Raw genomic sequence first — 16,085 nt, forward strand, 5'->3', positions numbered from 1 at the left:
AAAAAGCTGAAGCGTTTGCTTTGTCTCTGTAATGTAGTAACTAGCTTTTTGTAGTTACTGTGTTGGTGAGACTACAACGGCATCTTGTGAGAAAGAAAGGCCAATATCCCAAAATGCAGGTTGTCATGGCAACATGCATGTCCATCACAGAAGACACGCATATACGACTGATGGAGAGTTATCCTCAATGCACTTCGAGTACCAGTATTGTAACTACTCTTGCCAACTGTAAAGCTAAACAAGAGTTTTAAACAACTCAGGATTTCAAGTTTTTACAGGCAGAAAGCACCACACCCCTTTTTAACTGCTTTTCTGGCTATGACTGCCAGTTCTCGTAGATGGGGAGCTGCGCTGGAAATGAGGCGCATGTGAGAATAGTTGGTTCATTAAGTGTGCCAAGTAGTTAACAGACAGCCTACTGTTGCGTTCTCAAATATACTAAGCATCATTAATCTACAGTGCACAAGGTTTGAGAGCAAGAGTTTTTTAGCTAACATTAAACGCAGTAAATAACATAGATACCAAACAGCACAATGCCACAAGCTTTAAGTGTAATCCAAACATGAAAAACGTCGCGCATGGTAACAACACACTTGCATTCAGTCCACAATGAAATGCACGACCCACCACTACAATTGATACATCAATTACCCACTTGTGCATTTAACAACTTCTATGCATGCCCTATTATGTCGAACTGACAGCTGGAACCTGTCCTTTTCAGACATTTTTCTACTCAAGATAACTCAAAACTTTCCAGCTGTAAAGCTAGGTGCAGAATGTTGCTCATTTACACTTTCACGCATTGCAAGTTGATATTCCTGCATTTGTCAGACTGTCCTGAGAGACAGCATCTCACTACGCGCATTGGCTGAACTAGTTAGGGCGCGGCACGGTAGGTAGAGGCGAGCAGTAGGTTAGCCTGGCATTAAACTTTATGTTGACTGATTAAAGGATCGTATGATGCGCGTCAGAAATCCATAAGAACGTGAATACGGGTGTTCCGTACCTTGAGGTGCATGATAAGGCCGACGCTCGGACCGCCAACGAATGTCGAACACTATTTGATTTGAGTCATGTGCGCAAAACACGCATCGTGCCCGGAAATCGGAATGTCAACGACACCGGCTAGCAAGCTGCATTGCCGGGCAACCGACCGCACGGTTCCGCCCGTGGGGACAAGTCGGGGACGGCGGTGAAGACTTGTCGTATCCGTATTATGGGACCCCAAGCGGCAGCACAGTCGAGGCGGATATGTGCATCGCTGCTTGTTCCTACACAAGTAGTGACGCCAAACGGAGTCAAACGCACGTCAAGGCTGCATGCACATACCACACGCCCTTGAAGGAAGCAACGCCTCGCGGCCACGATAGCGAACCAGAAAGTCGGTCGATTCGGGCTCGCGACAACACAGCCTCTACGACCTAAACGCAATACACGTCGAGGTGGGAAGACCGCGCACAACCACACGAAGCTATGTAATCCGATGGCTGCGGGAGTGTCAAGCCTTCCGCAAGCCACGGTTCATTGCCCGGTTCGGCTCTATTTGCACACCGACTTTTGACAGCGCTACGCCCAAGCAACGCAAAACAGTTCTGCTGCCGTGGCCGCGTAGCACAAGTTTACGCGGTCAGAAAGTATTACTTGCGTCGCTTTTTGTTGTTTTTTTTTTCGTTCAATCCATTTACGGAAAGAACAAAAAGTCTTTGCACTGGCTCCGTTCATAACGGGCCTATCTCAAAGTGAGATCTCCCGAAGTTCTCCCCGATCACGTTTAGTTTCTGCACTCTGCACCAGAGCTCCGTGTATTTGCTTACCTTGGCGGAATCCTTTCGGTAGACAACCATTAACCCTGCGACACTCGCAAAGTCATTTGCAGACTGCACAGCAGCTAGCAATAATGCGCACGCATGGCCGAACCACGATCACGGCACGAACGAAAGACATCTTGCGAAAATCCTGCTGCGAAAACTGCAGCGGCCGCTTTTGCGAAAGTCCCACGAAGGTGGCAAGCTCTCAAGCAGAGCACATGAGCAGGTCCGTCCGGCTTGTTTCCATTGCGACGAGCCAGCAGGATTTTCGGGCGCAGTGCCTGCTGAAGTATGCGGCGATCTTCTTTCGCTTGCTGGGCGCTAGCCTGAGCGGGTGCACAGGGGGTCAGGCGCCCGGACCGCAAGGACTAGGAGCAGACGAGGCCGGGCACGGAGAGCTTCACGCACGGCACATGAGGGTCGGCGAGGCAGGCCTACCTCGTTCACGCAGGGGCCAGCACTTTCTATAAAAAGCAGTCATCTGGGAGAATCGGACGGTAGCGCCCAGCGTAAAAACGTCATTTGCCCGGTTCGAGAATAGGTAGACGCAGGAGCAAAAAAACAGGTAGAAAACGGACGAACGGACACGGCGGACGGGCCAGCGAACCGCACACACATACACACAGGTTTCTACGATCCGATAATCGGGGCAAAAAAGGCGGAGGAGAAGGAAGGAGTGAAACAAGACCAAGTCGAACGTCTGCGGAAACCCGATGAGAGTGGTCGGAGTGGTCGCCCAAAGGTGCTCGTTTGGGTACTCTCGCCGCTCTCGCTCGCAAGGCGACTTGCGACGCTCGGAAGCGCTAGCAGAGACAGCGCCGCCTGCGAAGCATCTGACAAGGTTTGCGGCCTCTGAGATTTGTTTCAGGTTCCGCGCCATTTCCAAACTTTGTAGGCAAACGAATTGCGCGCGACTGCTGTAGAGTCAACTGTAGTCATTACAACCTCTGTATGGGGGAGTGGTGGTGGTGGCAGCTTTGAGATTGTGAGCGTATGCTGTGTGCGTGCGCGCGTGTGCACGTGTTTGGTTTGGTGTTATGGGTTTAACGTCCCAAAGCGATTCTCGTTATGAGGGACGCCGTAGTTGAGGGCTGCGGATAATTTCGACCACCTGGGGCTCTTTAACATGCACTGACATATCGCACAGCACACGAGCCTTCAGCATTTCGCCTCTACTAAAATGCGCCCGCCACGGCCGGAATAGAACCTTTCTTTTTTCGATCCAGCAGCCGAGCTTCATAACGACTGAGCCACCGCAGCGGCTTTGTGTGTGTGCGCGCGCGTTGGGGGGGGGGGGGGGGGGGGGGGGGGTAATACTACATTAGCACCAGTTTTGCGGTATGACTTCCCCTTCCTTTATCGAATCGCTGTTCAGGAGCCTTTTCACCTCAGGTTGCCCGTAGTTCTGTAATTTCGCTTTTACAGGTATCCAATGCTTACGGTAAGTTCTCATGCTGAGACAAAACGCTGCCGGTTTGCTTCCTTGGTTGATTTTATGACTTGAAATTCGCTTATACGGTTCCCAGACCTCATCGGACTGCGGGTCTATTTCCAACAGCACAAATGGGGTTAGAGCTGGCCAATTCAAGTAGTACTGTTCGATAATGGCAATCAACGAATAAGGTAAGGTTCGCCGACAGAGTGCATATGACGTTCCTTTGAGGAGTCGCTTCCAGAACCCCACTATATTCCTGTTAGATGGGAGGTATGTTGCACGAGCCTGCATAAAATATGCAGAACTAAATAACCAAACCAAATTGTGTGGATTAGACGAGGCTTAGCTCGTTTACGTGGAGCACTACCTGGGCTGTAAAGCCATGAAATGAAGGGGGAAAAAGAACATGGCTCATCATAGCTGCTCGGGCCTGGTAATTACAGGAAAGCAGCTGCGCTAGAACCGACACCAAAACCATGAAAAAAAGAGTGACGTGCAGTCGCAGTTCATTCAGTCCGACAAGGCAGGTGATCTCTGGACGGCTAGCAGGTGTTGCTCGCTGCACGTCCTTGCACCAGCGCATGACGGCACTATACCCACATCGCAAAGGAATGTCTGACAGTTCTTGACAAAGCTAAAACAAGAAAGAATATAAAACGCTAATTGAAAATTGTTCTCCTAATAAGAGAAAAAGAAAGCACACTCATGCCGGGATTTTTTTCTCTTCAAATCACGAGTATTGCGCACTCGAGAGAGCTGCGTTCCTTCAATCCCAGCCCTCCCAATATGACCCCCTAGCACCCTATGACGAAGGCAATCGCTGAAATTCCTAGGTCGCCGGAGGTACCAGGCTGCGTTTATATACCTAGCAATTGCGGACAAAAGCAATTTTAAACGGGAAATCGTTTAAGAACGCAACGTTTTCATATAATGCGAGATTTCACTATAACAGCCAACATATCCACAGATCACCCGATGGCAGTTTTGTATTTTTTGTTGTCTATCAACGGATTTGCTATTGTGAAAAGCGCTCCCCATTGGTTGTCTATGGGAGTCATAATCGATGCAATTGGTGGAAACACTTTAAAATAAAGATTTGGCTACATATCAGAAGAATGGACCATTACCTTCAATATTTCCGTAACCATTAATTACAATATTGCAATATTCAAAACTTGCAATATTCAATTTTGTTCGCTGCATTTTTACCTGGCAGTCAAAATCGCGGTCCCAATCAGTTTCCATAAACATGTGAAAACAGAATAAGAACAAGCCAAACGTTGAATGCGATATTAGCTTGAGATACCCGACATAACAGTTACTGCCACGTGGTTAATCTTTAACATGCCAAGCAATGCAATAAGCGAGGGAAAGAATCGGTGGCAGCGCGTAGCTTTAGAACGGCCGCCCAGTTTGTGCGCATGCGCCAACTCGCGCCGAGTATGCCGATTATACAGGGTGTTTCACCTAAGACTTTACACAATTTTTAAAAACGGGATTGTTTAGTTAGAAGAGCGCTTTGTTCGCCATAGCATTGTCAGTGGTGTAGTACATCAGAATACAGCTAAGGCGTGCTAACTATAACATTAGTGTTAGGCTCCTTAAGAATAGTTGACATCTTAACATTAGTGTTAGGCTCCTTAATTATTCAGAGGAGTGTAGCCCACCGTAAGTAATATCTATATCATTTTTTGCAATTTCGAGAACACGTTTACTCTCGGCGCTGTGGCACAAGTTTTGGCTTTTTCGGCGAGTTACGCTCACCGGAGAGGTTGCTTTGCCTGCAAGCTTCTTGAAAGCGCATGTATTTTGGCGCGATGTAACCATAATTTGTTGGACCACAGCACCGAGGGTAACCGCGTTTTCTAAATCCTAAAAACTGATATAGACATTACTTACGGTGGGCTACACTCCTCTCAATAATGTAAGAGCCTAACAGTAATAGCTAAAGAGTTAACTGTCTTATTAGTTAACCAGCCTGCTAGTTAGCTCCTCTAGCTGTATTCTGACGCGTACTGCATCGTTGATAGTGCTATGCTGAAAAAAACTCAAAAAGCCTATTTTTAAAAATTGTGTAAAATCTTAGGTGAAGCACCCTGTATATGTGCGCCAATAAAGTGCACAGTCGAAGCTCGCGCGATACTACAAAAAAAAAATGGAATGGTGTGCTCGTTTCATTAGTGTATCAAAAGGTGGAGTACATCGACAATAGATCGTTGGACAGTGCACACTGCACAGATTCCCGCAACGAGCTTTAAATGCACGAATGTCATCTTCACAGCACACGAGCAAACAACTGAATGTTTTGTGCATTGCGATATCCTAGAGCTCGTATTACTTGGCGCACGAAAACGAGCCTGCCCGTAGCTACTGATGTCAATTACAAAGGGGAAAGGGATACAGCCGCCCGCAGTCTTTACATGAATGACGGAATGCCCCCGTCATATGGGCATAAAAACATTACATTAGACGCCTAATGGTTTAAGTTGTTTAACGCTATAATTTCTGTAGCAGGTGCTACACGCCGAGATTTAATGATATTGAACTTTTTGGTGATGTTCAAAAATGTTGCCACGACAACAGTAAATCTTGTATTTCGTGTGCACTAGAGTAGTACAATACTTGTTGAAATTTTTTCAAGGTTGGCAAAATACCACAATAAAGGTATTTCGTGTCCAGCATTTTGGGATAAAATTTTTGAATATTACGAAAATAATATTCATAACCGTTATGGAAATACTGAAGGCGTCGGTCCATTTTCCCGATGTATAGCAATATCTTTCTTTTCAAGCTTTTCCGCCACTCGCGTGGATCAATAAGACTGCCATAGAAAATCAGTGAGGAACGCTTTTGACGATCGCAAAACCGTTAATAGCGAAAAAAAATGTAAGCATGGGGACGGCAGATCTGCGGTTATATTAATTTTTATAGTGAAATGTTACATATATGGAAAAATTGCGCTCACAAATTCTTGACCCGTTCAAAAATGCCTTTGTCCAGAATTGTTGGATATGCTTTTTTTGCGTACGTTTCGCTCTGTAAATCGCTTAAATGCAAACAAAGCCAGACAGAAAACTAAAGCCCCGTCCTGAATCCATTCATGTCGGAACTTTGCCAGCAGTAACCATTAAAGGTATGCCATATATCCATGTCATATTTCCTGTCCATGTCCGTCGGCCAGGCTGAGTCAGGCCTGCGCGCCTCACAGAGGGAATGTCGGCATTGTGGAGGCAGGGTAGGAGGGATCGTCCTAAGACTCTTTGGCTTTCTTGAGACGTTCAATCAGCGAGAAGAGGTGACCATAAAAGCACAAGAATAGCCGGTCGGTAGAGACAGGGCCACAGCCCAACTTCGTCTTCATCGTCTTCGGCTCGGATCCCAAGGAGTTCATTTTACGTCAGCACAATAGCAGAATTAATTACCCAGCGACAAACCAACAGAGAATGGAAAGCTTCCCTTCGTTTCGTCCAACGTTCGAGTCTCAACCGCCCCTGTGCATGGGACTACTGTCACATTACTTCAAACAAGCCTGCTCGCCATAAGAAGCACTTGCGACTCGCACCGTGATTCGTGTTAAGTGTGCGAACGGCTGTACAGAACGCGCTCACTGCATTCCCAAAATCTATCCCTTCCTGCTGACGACTATATGTATTCAGCTACTTGAGCCTGAGTAATTTTCGCGCAAAACGGAATCGACAGAAAGATTTCCAAGCATAGTGCTCAGCAGCTATCAAAACGCTACAGCTAAACACCTAACAATTCACTACTGTAACCGTCAATGACAGATGCAGGTTGCTCCCTGAAACATTGGGCCCCAACAGGCGACGCATCCAACAGTACCTCTTGCGTTCTCAGCATTTATTTTTGAAGACCACTTACGGTACGTCCTGCTAGTCCTGCTAGCTTGCTGATTGCTAATTGGTTCTTTGCCCCAATTTCAAAACAGCGCCCAAACGAACAGGAACCTTTGGAATAGGCAGCACCATGTATTTTTGCTCCGCTAGCCGGTCGTCGCCTCCTCACCTCTATTTTAAAGCTGCTTTAAAGATATAAGCCAAGAAGAAAGAGGAAAAAAAAAAACGGTATGCTTACTGCTCTTGCGCGGCGCCATTCTTCTTCGAGCCTGGCGGCCCTCTCCTGCAGCCTGAGGCACCTCTGCTTGCGAACAAAGCGGTCGTACTTCTTCAGCAGCTGCTCTTGCATGGTCGCGGTCCACAAGGCCAGTCCGCCAGTCTCATTCACATCCGGCATCGTGACGTTCAAGTCGTCCACGCCGTCCGCTTCGTCCAGGTCTTCCATCGCCCACTGGAGTTGTAGTACTGGCTTCGCACTGTTGTCCGGCGGAGGACGAGCCGCTCACTGTTTGCCCAAAGCGCGAACCACGTCCTGAATGTGCGCGCGACGAGCCGAGGCAAACGGTTATACCGCGCTCTGGTGATAGCAATGACTGTGCTTCCTCTCCGGCACATCGACGCGTGGCTGCGTGCTTTGCGGCGGCGCAGTGGAGAAGCCAGTCCGGAAGGAATAGGGTAACTTTCTGTGCGACATTTTATCTTTGCTTATTTATGTGATAGGAGCGGAGAGGGAACGTAATGCGAAGGAAAGATAACCGAAGATACCCTGAGGTAACGGAATGACTCCGAAGAAAGCAAGCGCAATCGGGGCCGACAGAAAGTCAGGTAGGCGGATGAAATTAGGAAGCTAGCGGGGGGGGGGGGGGGGGGGGGGGGGGTAGTGGCCGCGGGTGATACAGTACAGAGTTAATTGGAGGATAGTAAGAGTGGCCTTTTTTCTGGCAGTTCTGCAGTGGACGTTGTTAGGAGGATGATGATGATGATATTTCTTGTCTGGACGCGAGCACGGTGGAAGAAAGAGAAGTGCTTAGATGGCGCAGCCGCCGGTAGGAGCAGCACGTGTTAGGGGCTTAAAGGGGGTTTTCCTTTCCGCCTTTTCATTCTTCTCTCAGTCGCAACCAACCAACCAACCGCCGAATCTGCGTGCTTTCGCGCAGAACAATTGCAACCTCAGTCAGCGTTCAAAGACCCCAAACGCTATATATGCCTACTTTATTTATTTAACCTCCTAATTCTGAGAAGGTAGAATCTTTCATACAGCGTGCTGTCCAAATCGACCAATCGAATTTCGACCCGTGAAACGGCGTCTGCTCGAGCAGATGGCGCTCGCCTCTTCGGCGCCTGGAGCGGGCACCGGAGGTGCATACAGTGATTTATTGCTTCGTCTCGCCGATTAAATAGCCGTTTAATCAGATCGTGCCGCCGATAGCAATCCCTCACCAGGCAACCGGCAGCTCAGCGTACAAGTGTACGATGATGCGCATGATCATCTCATCCATTCCCTTCGGCTGCGACTGCAAAGACATGCTTTCATCCGCTGTCTTCAATTTTTTGTGCGTTTCGCTACTGCAAGAAATGCATAATTATGCCTTAACCTGGCTGCAATAGCGTCTGTGTGGGATGCACGGAGCATGGGTCGCTCACTCTGTTCTCGTGAGTCGTGGCTATGGTTGTCTGAATCCTTTCGACAGTGGTTACGTCAGCCGAAGCAGTTCTTCGAAAACGTGCAACAAAGCCAGACGTGTACAAACCTCCCCATCGATGAATTTTTTTTTATCGCATTCGATGCGCTGAGCACAAAGTGGAACTAAGAGCGCATGTTCTAAGCCACTGCGTTACAATAATGATGCGACAGTTCAGCGAACAAAAAGATCTGCCAGCAACAAGTCGCGTAACATGAGAAAGCTCACGAAATCGACAGCTGAGGCGCGAAATGTGAAAGATGATCTTGGTTTAAACAGCCGTCCTTCGAATGATAGCCCATTTCTCTAGGTTTACGAGGCTTCAAATTTCCAGCAGTGCACGGTGATTTCTTTCTCTATGACGGTAATGCGACACTGAACAGATGCGGACCAGCTTTGGGAAAACCGACGGCACAGTGGGCGTGTGCTTGCTGATAGTTGATACGTCAGGCACTGCTGTAGTGAAGATGCACTCGGCGGATTCTGCACTCGTTCCTCCGCAGGTGTATACACGTTTGTACTACCGGGGAGAGGAGCGCCCTGGACACCCCATCGCTGGCTCAAATGTGGCGCTGCGTCATCAGAGTCTTCTAGTGGTCCGATAATGGCGCTTCCATTTCGCGCGTCAAGGGGGGCTCGTCTGGAAGCGCCTGCTTTCTTGTGCTCGGTGCATGAAGCAGTTCACACTATGAGTCGACAAGTATATAGTCGGGCTTTGCCGATGGGAAAGTGCGGCGGCCGACTAGTCTTTCTTGGCGCCAGCCACGAGGGTTATTTTCGCCGTAGCGGCAGGGCTTCTGAACGTGACGGCCCGTTACCAGTGGGTTGCCGTCGTTTTCGCCGTTCCCCGGAGACGCCTAGAAGCCGTTACACTCACGACCGATCGACGACTGCCGTGAGATATATCTCCGAGCCAGGCCACCGGCGTCGAAGGTGAGTGCCAGGCTAGGCCTCGCGGCGAGGGTGACATATGTCTTGCGCTTGCTTGTTTGCTGTTATTTCACTTAGATGTATGTCTGCATTTTTTACTGTATTTTTTTCTTGCTTTTGTTTTTGCTTGCCTTCGTTGTATTTTGTATCTTGCTCTTCACATTTTTCCACGTTCAAGATTTGTACATCATGCTAATTCGCCTCCCCCTTATAGTAATGCCCTCGGGCCCTTAAGGAGAAAATAAATGAAATGAAATGAAACCTTCTATGGGCTGTTCGAGCGAACTTAAGGTTCACTCGCGCTGTTTCCGCGAACGTTAGATAATACTGAGCAAGCTACACACATCATGTAGAGTACAGGTTTCATGAACTGTCGCAATCGGGCTTTTTGTCCGTGACGGAAGCGCGGTGAGCTATAGATTCGTGGTGCATACAGCTTTAGGCCTTAGCTCACTATAGGCAGGTCAGCTGTAGGTACTGAGCCAGCGAGGAAACTTCATATAAGACACGCTTTGCTCGCTGCCTCTAGGGTTTTAGATATGCAGGCCTGCCGCACGTATGATGCCTCCTGTCTCCACAAGAGGTTACTGTTGATAGTACAAGTCTGTGTTACGAGAACAACGGTTGGTGGAACACATAACGCTCGGTCTGTTCGTCTTGCATTCAATATAAATTCTTTTCGTGCTTGTCAGTCTTGCTTATTTTTGTTGCAAGCACTCACCCTCGTTAAATTAACTTCACCCAATCCAGCTGCTGCTAGTGTACTCCAGAGTTTATTTACACTTCACCAAATTCGTACATGTGTTACATGTATTGCACCTATACAAGTTACACATGTTATGGTCAGATAATTCAGACACCAATCGTTATATTTGTGTGCCTAATATTTTTGATATCAGTACATACTTTTCTCCCAGCGATTCTCTCGGTAGTACCATTACGGGTTAAAGGCGTGTCCACTTTTTATTTTCTTATATTTGCCTTTCATGGTTATTTTTGCACGTGTCGTCGTATTCCCAGACGTTTGGAATTCCATTGCAAACTTTAATTTATTGCAAATTATGCTTTGAATGTGCCTATGCAATTCAAAACGAAGCAAGCCTTCTCATCAGTGGAGCCATTCCTGATCACCTGTATGTGCTAATTAGCTGCCTTTGCGTACTTTCAAGAGGCCTCTTGACCCGGCAAGGTGGACGTCAGTCCGGCTATTTTGCAGTGTTAAAGGTTGCTTTCTTTTTTAAAATACTTTCGGCTCTATTTGTCTACTTCACTTCGTTTCCTGCATTTCTTGTTTCCTTACAAATTTCACCCGTATGTTCGTATCTGCGCCTTTCAGTTTCTTCTGGCTGATAGCCCTGTATGTGCCATCTGCGGGTATGATGAAACAATAACCCACATTATTTGTGACTGCCCTGCCTACAGCGCCGAAAGGCAATCCCTTCGCCGTGCGCTGGAACGCCTAGATCCACGCCCACTGACGGGAAGGAAGATTCTCGGCCACTGGCCGCGGCGATCGTCGACGGTGAAGGCCTGCAAGACACTGCTAAGCTTCTTGCGGACTTCTGGCCTGCACGATAGGCTGTGACTTCACAGAACACTGACTTTTTAGAGTGACTTCAATATTCTGTTACTCCCCTTTCTCTTTCATTTTTTTATCCCCTCACCCCCTTCCCCCCGTGTAGGGTAGCTAACCGGTTATTATTTATTTATTTATTTATTTAAAATACCTTACAGGCCCCATAGGGGCATTGTGTAAGGGGGGTTAATCTCCCTGGTTAATCTCCCTTCCAGGTTAATCTCCCTGCCTTTCCTCTTCTACCTCCTCCTCCTTCAGTTTCTTCATTTGAGTGTATAGAGATGTTCAGTGTGCTTCATTCTGTCATGAGTTAGGGCACAAGGTTGGATAGAATGATTATGAAGAGTAACCAAGGAGGCTTGTGGGACGTGCCCAGAAGAGAAATGCGAAACAAGGATTGTAAAAGCAAAAACCCAACGTGTTGGAAGGTCGTGCGCACAGAAATGTGTGATTCTGCACATGGTGAGAAAGCACATGGTGAGAAAGCACATGGTGAGAAAGCACATGGTGAGAAAGCACACGGTGAGAAAGCACACGGTGAGAAAGCGCACGGTGAGAAAGCGCACGGTGAGAAAGCGCACGGTGAGAAAGCACACCGTGAGAAAGCACACGGTGAGAAAGGACACGGTGAAAAAAAAAATTACGGATATAAGTTTTTTGCACCCCCAATGATTATCACAGTTCATTTTCCAAGTTGATTTTCCCTCTAGACCTAAAAGAAGGAAGTAGGGTTGATGATGATGGTTAAAGGATGCTGAGGTCTTTGCAGATTCGATATTGATCAATCACTTTGCTCGGCGACACCTCTGGAGGGGTTCACTTTTTATTAACAGTTAAAAAGCAACGAAAGATACAAGCAAGGAGAAAAAGTGTTACCTGACGAAACCAGCCTTCGGTCCCACAGAAACAGCTGGTTTTGAACCCTATGTCCCCGTACTTGGTGGGGACAATAACCAATTAGGTAGTCCGCGCACTCGGTGGGGACAATAACCAATTAGGTGAATTCACGAAGATCCATCAAATAAATCACTGGGGAAAGGAAAACACAGGCACTCAATGATTGGGGAAAAAAGTCATCTCGACCAATACTGTACAAGTATGTACTCTCTCTACCATAGAGATTTCAGAGGGTTCCATTTTCTTCCCGCGAGCTTCGCGAACACTCTCGCTTTCCCACTATAGGTCTCGATGCGCGCGACACCATATTTGTCACGTGTGTGGGTTCTTTCAACCTCTGATATACCCACTTTCGAAGAAAGGCAATCTTCAAGGCCCATCTATTCGGAGCCGTCCATCACAAACTGTCATCATGCACAGTAAACGGACGGACACAAACTCCCGTACTAAATAAGTCTCCCACGTGTCCCTTCCCTGTGCATGTGAGCTGAGCTTGACTCACACTAACGAGCAGTCATTCTTCATGTCTGCAGCTAGCGGGGCAATGTCTTGTTGACCGCGTCGTCGCCGCCCGATGCTTTGAGCGGCGGCGCCGCAGACATGGAACAACAGCAGAGCGACGCAGATTATGGTCGCCGCTAGGATGGATGGATGGATGGATGGATAGGAGCGCCCCCTTTGAAACGGGGTGGTGGCAATTGCCACCATTGCTTTTTTTTTTAATTTTTTTTGTTTACTGTGTTGGCAATTCTCATTAAGAATCGCTATCATCTTTACCTACGCTTTCCTACAATTCTAACCTTATGCCAAATCTCTGCTTTTCAACCACCAATCCTCCAATCGCTTTTTGCTAACTTCCACTGCAGATTTATTTACATGACCATTGTTATCTTTAAACCCTAGGGCCTCAGGAAGAGTGACTGCGCCTGCATCGACATCCGGATGGATACCATCACATTTGATTATGAGGTGTTCACTTGTTTCCACTGATCTACCACACACTGCACATGTGTCATCTTCTTCGTTAAATTTCTTTTTGTAGCTGCGCGTTCTAAGACACCCTGACCTAGCTTCAAAAAGTAGGGCACTGCCTCTTGAGTTATCATAGAAAAATTCTTTCCTGATCTGCCTTTTCCAGTATCGATATAGTTCTACACTGTTTCTTTTCCATTGAATTCATCCAATTTTTAACTTCCGCGTTTTTAACCTGTCGTTTAATGCTCTTTCTTTCTCCGTCCTCATGACCTGCATACTTACTGGTTAGTTTTCTAGTTCTTTTCCGCCACTGTGAGTCAACGCTCTTTCTGTATAAATATTTAAATACCTTAGCTGCCCACCTGTTATCGTCCAATTTCCTCAGGCGTTCTTCATATAGTATTTTACTCTTAGCTTCCCGTGCTTCGAACGATGCCCAGCCCATATACCCTTGTACTGCCTCGTTTGTGGTTTTGCCGTGGGCACCTAGTGCTAATCTTCCAACAGCTCTCTGATTTACGTCTAATCTCGACTGAACTTCTGCCCTTAAGCACAGAACCGCATTGCCGAAAGTAAGTCCCGGCACCATTATTCCTTTCCAAATACCTCTTAGTACTTCATATTTGTTGTACCCCCATAATGCCCTATGTTTCATTATCCCGGCGCCTCTTCGTCCTTTTGCCCTAAGAGCCTGTTCGTGCTTTTCCGTGTATATCTGCCCTTCGTTTAGCCATATCCCGAGGTATTTGTATTCGGCCACTTTGGGTATTCCGTGGCCTTGTATTGTAAGCACCTGGTCAGTTGTATCGTTAAAAATCATACCACCTGATTTAGTTGCGCTAAAACTGAATCCTAGAGCGTCTCCTTCGTCTCCACAGCAATTAACCAAAGTTTGTAAATCTTCCTGGCTATCTGCTAACAGTACAATATCGTCCGCATACATTAAACCCGGGAGTCTCTGCTCAATTACATTTCCGCCTAATCTGTACGACAGATTATAACCTAGATTACTTTCTTCTTGCGTTCTTTCCATATTCATCACGTAAAGCATGAACAGCAGCGGTGCTAGAGGACAACCTTGCTGTGCACCCCCACAGTTGTGGTACTTTCTTTCCCTTCCCATGTAATTTCAACTTCATTATCTCGGTAGATTTCCTGTAGAAAATCAATTACCTCATGACCGATACCTAAATCTTTCAATATGCTCCACAGGAGTTCCCTGTTCACGTTATCGTATGCACCGCTTATGTCCAGAAAGGCTAAAAACAGAGGTCTGTTTTCCGCCTTAGCTATTTCTATGCATTGGGTAAGCACGAACAGGCTATCATCTAAACGCCTACCCCTTCTGAACCCATGCCTGCATTTTTAATTTCACCGCCTGCATTGCCAGCCTGTACATAACAGACGTTATCGTAATCGGACGGTAGGATTTGATGTTCATCTTATCTTCTTTCCCTTTATAAATCAAATTCATTTTACTCTGTCTCCAGCTGTGCGGAATTTGCTGATTTGTTATGACTGTCTCCAATGCTTTTATCAGCGCTTTCTTGCTTCTTGGGCTAAGTTCATTAATCAGCTTAATTGGGATTTCGTCTATCCCTGCAGATGTGGTTTTAGGAATATTCGCTTCCGCCTTTTCCCAGTTAAGACTAGTCAGTTCTAAGCTGTTCTCTATTGCGCTGTCCTGTGTTGCCGCCTCACTTGGGGAGATTACCCCATTGCCTTTGCTAAAAGACGCAGCTATAAATGATGCAATGTAGCTCACAGCATAGTCTCCCTCTAAACATTTTCCCTCAGCATCTATAATCTGTTCCTGCGTTCTTTTATTTGTTTTTCCCAACCAGCTTATATGGTTCCAGAATTTTCTTGGCCCTCCTTTATTTGCCTCGCGAAGTTCAGCCAGCCATTTATCAGAGGACTGCTTCACTTTAGCCTGGACTAGGACCTGAACTTGCTATTTCTTTTGTCGATAAGATTCCCATTTTTCGCCTCTTTCCTCTTCAGATAACTGCGCCTTCTTTGCTTCTCTGTGTTCCCTTGAAGCCACCCGTCGTTGTTCGATGGCCTCCTTAATTTCCATATTCCACCAGCTTCGTGGCTTCCTCTTTCCTCTCCAGCGGTGTACTCCTTTCACTTGTTTCATTTTTGTAGCGATGAGCAGTTCTAACTGATAATAATCCCACTTTCACATGGGGCGTTTCTCGATTACTTCTTCTATTTCGGCTGATATTAGCGCTATTTGTTCATCGTGTAATTTTGCGTTGCCTTTTGGCTTCGCTGCATTTCTCTTTTGACTAGGGCTCCCAACTGTAGACTAATACGTTTATGATCACTTCCTAGGCTGTACTTCCCCTCTTCGTCTATTTCCATCATTGCGAGCTTGCTATAGATGCCCTGCGACATTAGACAGTAGTCAATGGTTGTTTGCCTGTTACGGGATTCCCACGTGATTTGTCCCTCACATTTAGTTTCTCTGTTGACAATAACTAGGTTGTGCCGCTCACACAAGCCTAGCATTAACTTCCCGTTACAATCTGTGTATCCATCCAGATCCTCGATGTGGCCGTTCATGTCTCCAAACAAAATAATATCGGCACCGTCTCCAATCTGCTTTATATCGTCATTGAGGCACTTAACTATATCCTTGTTTTCTTGCCTGCATTTGTCCCCGGTCCCTAAATAAACTACCCCTAGCCATGTCCTTTTGCCAGCAATTGTACCTGCTACCCAGACATGTTCTTTGCAAGTTGATTTTATTCTTTGCCAATTTGTTCCTTGATGTATCAGCATACCTACTCCTCCGCCCTTCTTCTCCGTTGTTGTTCTGTTGCACCCTTCCCAGATATAGCCATCGATTAAAGGTGGATCTTCTAGATCTCTCAGTCTCTCTCTCTCTCTCTCTCTCTCAGATGTGTCTCGCACAGA

At 46.9% G+C, this 16,085-nt stretch overlaps 1 protein-coding gene across 4 annotated transcripts in view; it reads right to left on the bottom strand.

The window, feature by feature from the left end:
• LOC149358567 (uncharacterized) overlaps window positions 1–2,599 on the bottom strand; it is a 42,598-nt gene extending 39,999 nt beyond the window's left edge. For 3 of the 4 annotated variants that reach the window (XM_089570681.1, XM_089570682.1, XM_089570679.1), the window contains exon 1: window positions 1,818–2,599. In XM_089570681.1, coding sequence (XP_089426807.1) covers window positions 1,818–1,847 — 30 coding nt within the window. In that variant the 5' untranslated portion in view covers window positions 1,848–2,599. Of the gene's footprint in view, window positions 1–1,009; window positions 1,568–1,817 lie in introns of those variants that run through there. The other variant, XM_089570680.1, reaches the window with a different exon arrangement.
• Between the last annotated feature and the right edge of the window lie 13,486 nt (window positions 2,600–16,085).

This window comes from Amblyomma mixtum, chromosome 2, assembly GCF_055824585.1.
Source record: "Amblyomma mixtum isolate Tamu chromosome 2, ASM5582458v1, whole genome shotgun sequence".
In the NCBI taxonomy this organism is placed as follows: Eukaryota; Metazoa; Arthropoda; class Arachnida; order Ixodida; family Ixodidae; genus Amblyomma; species Amblyomma mixtum.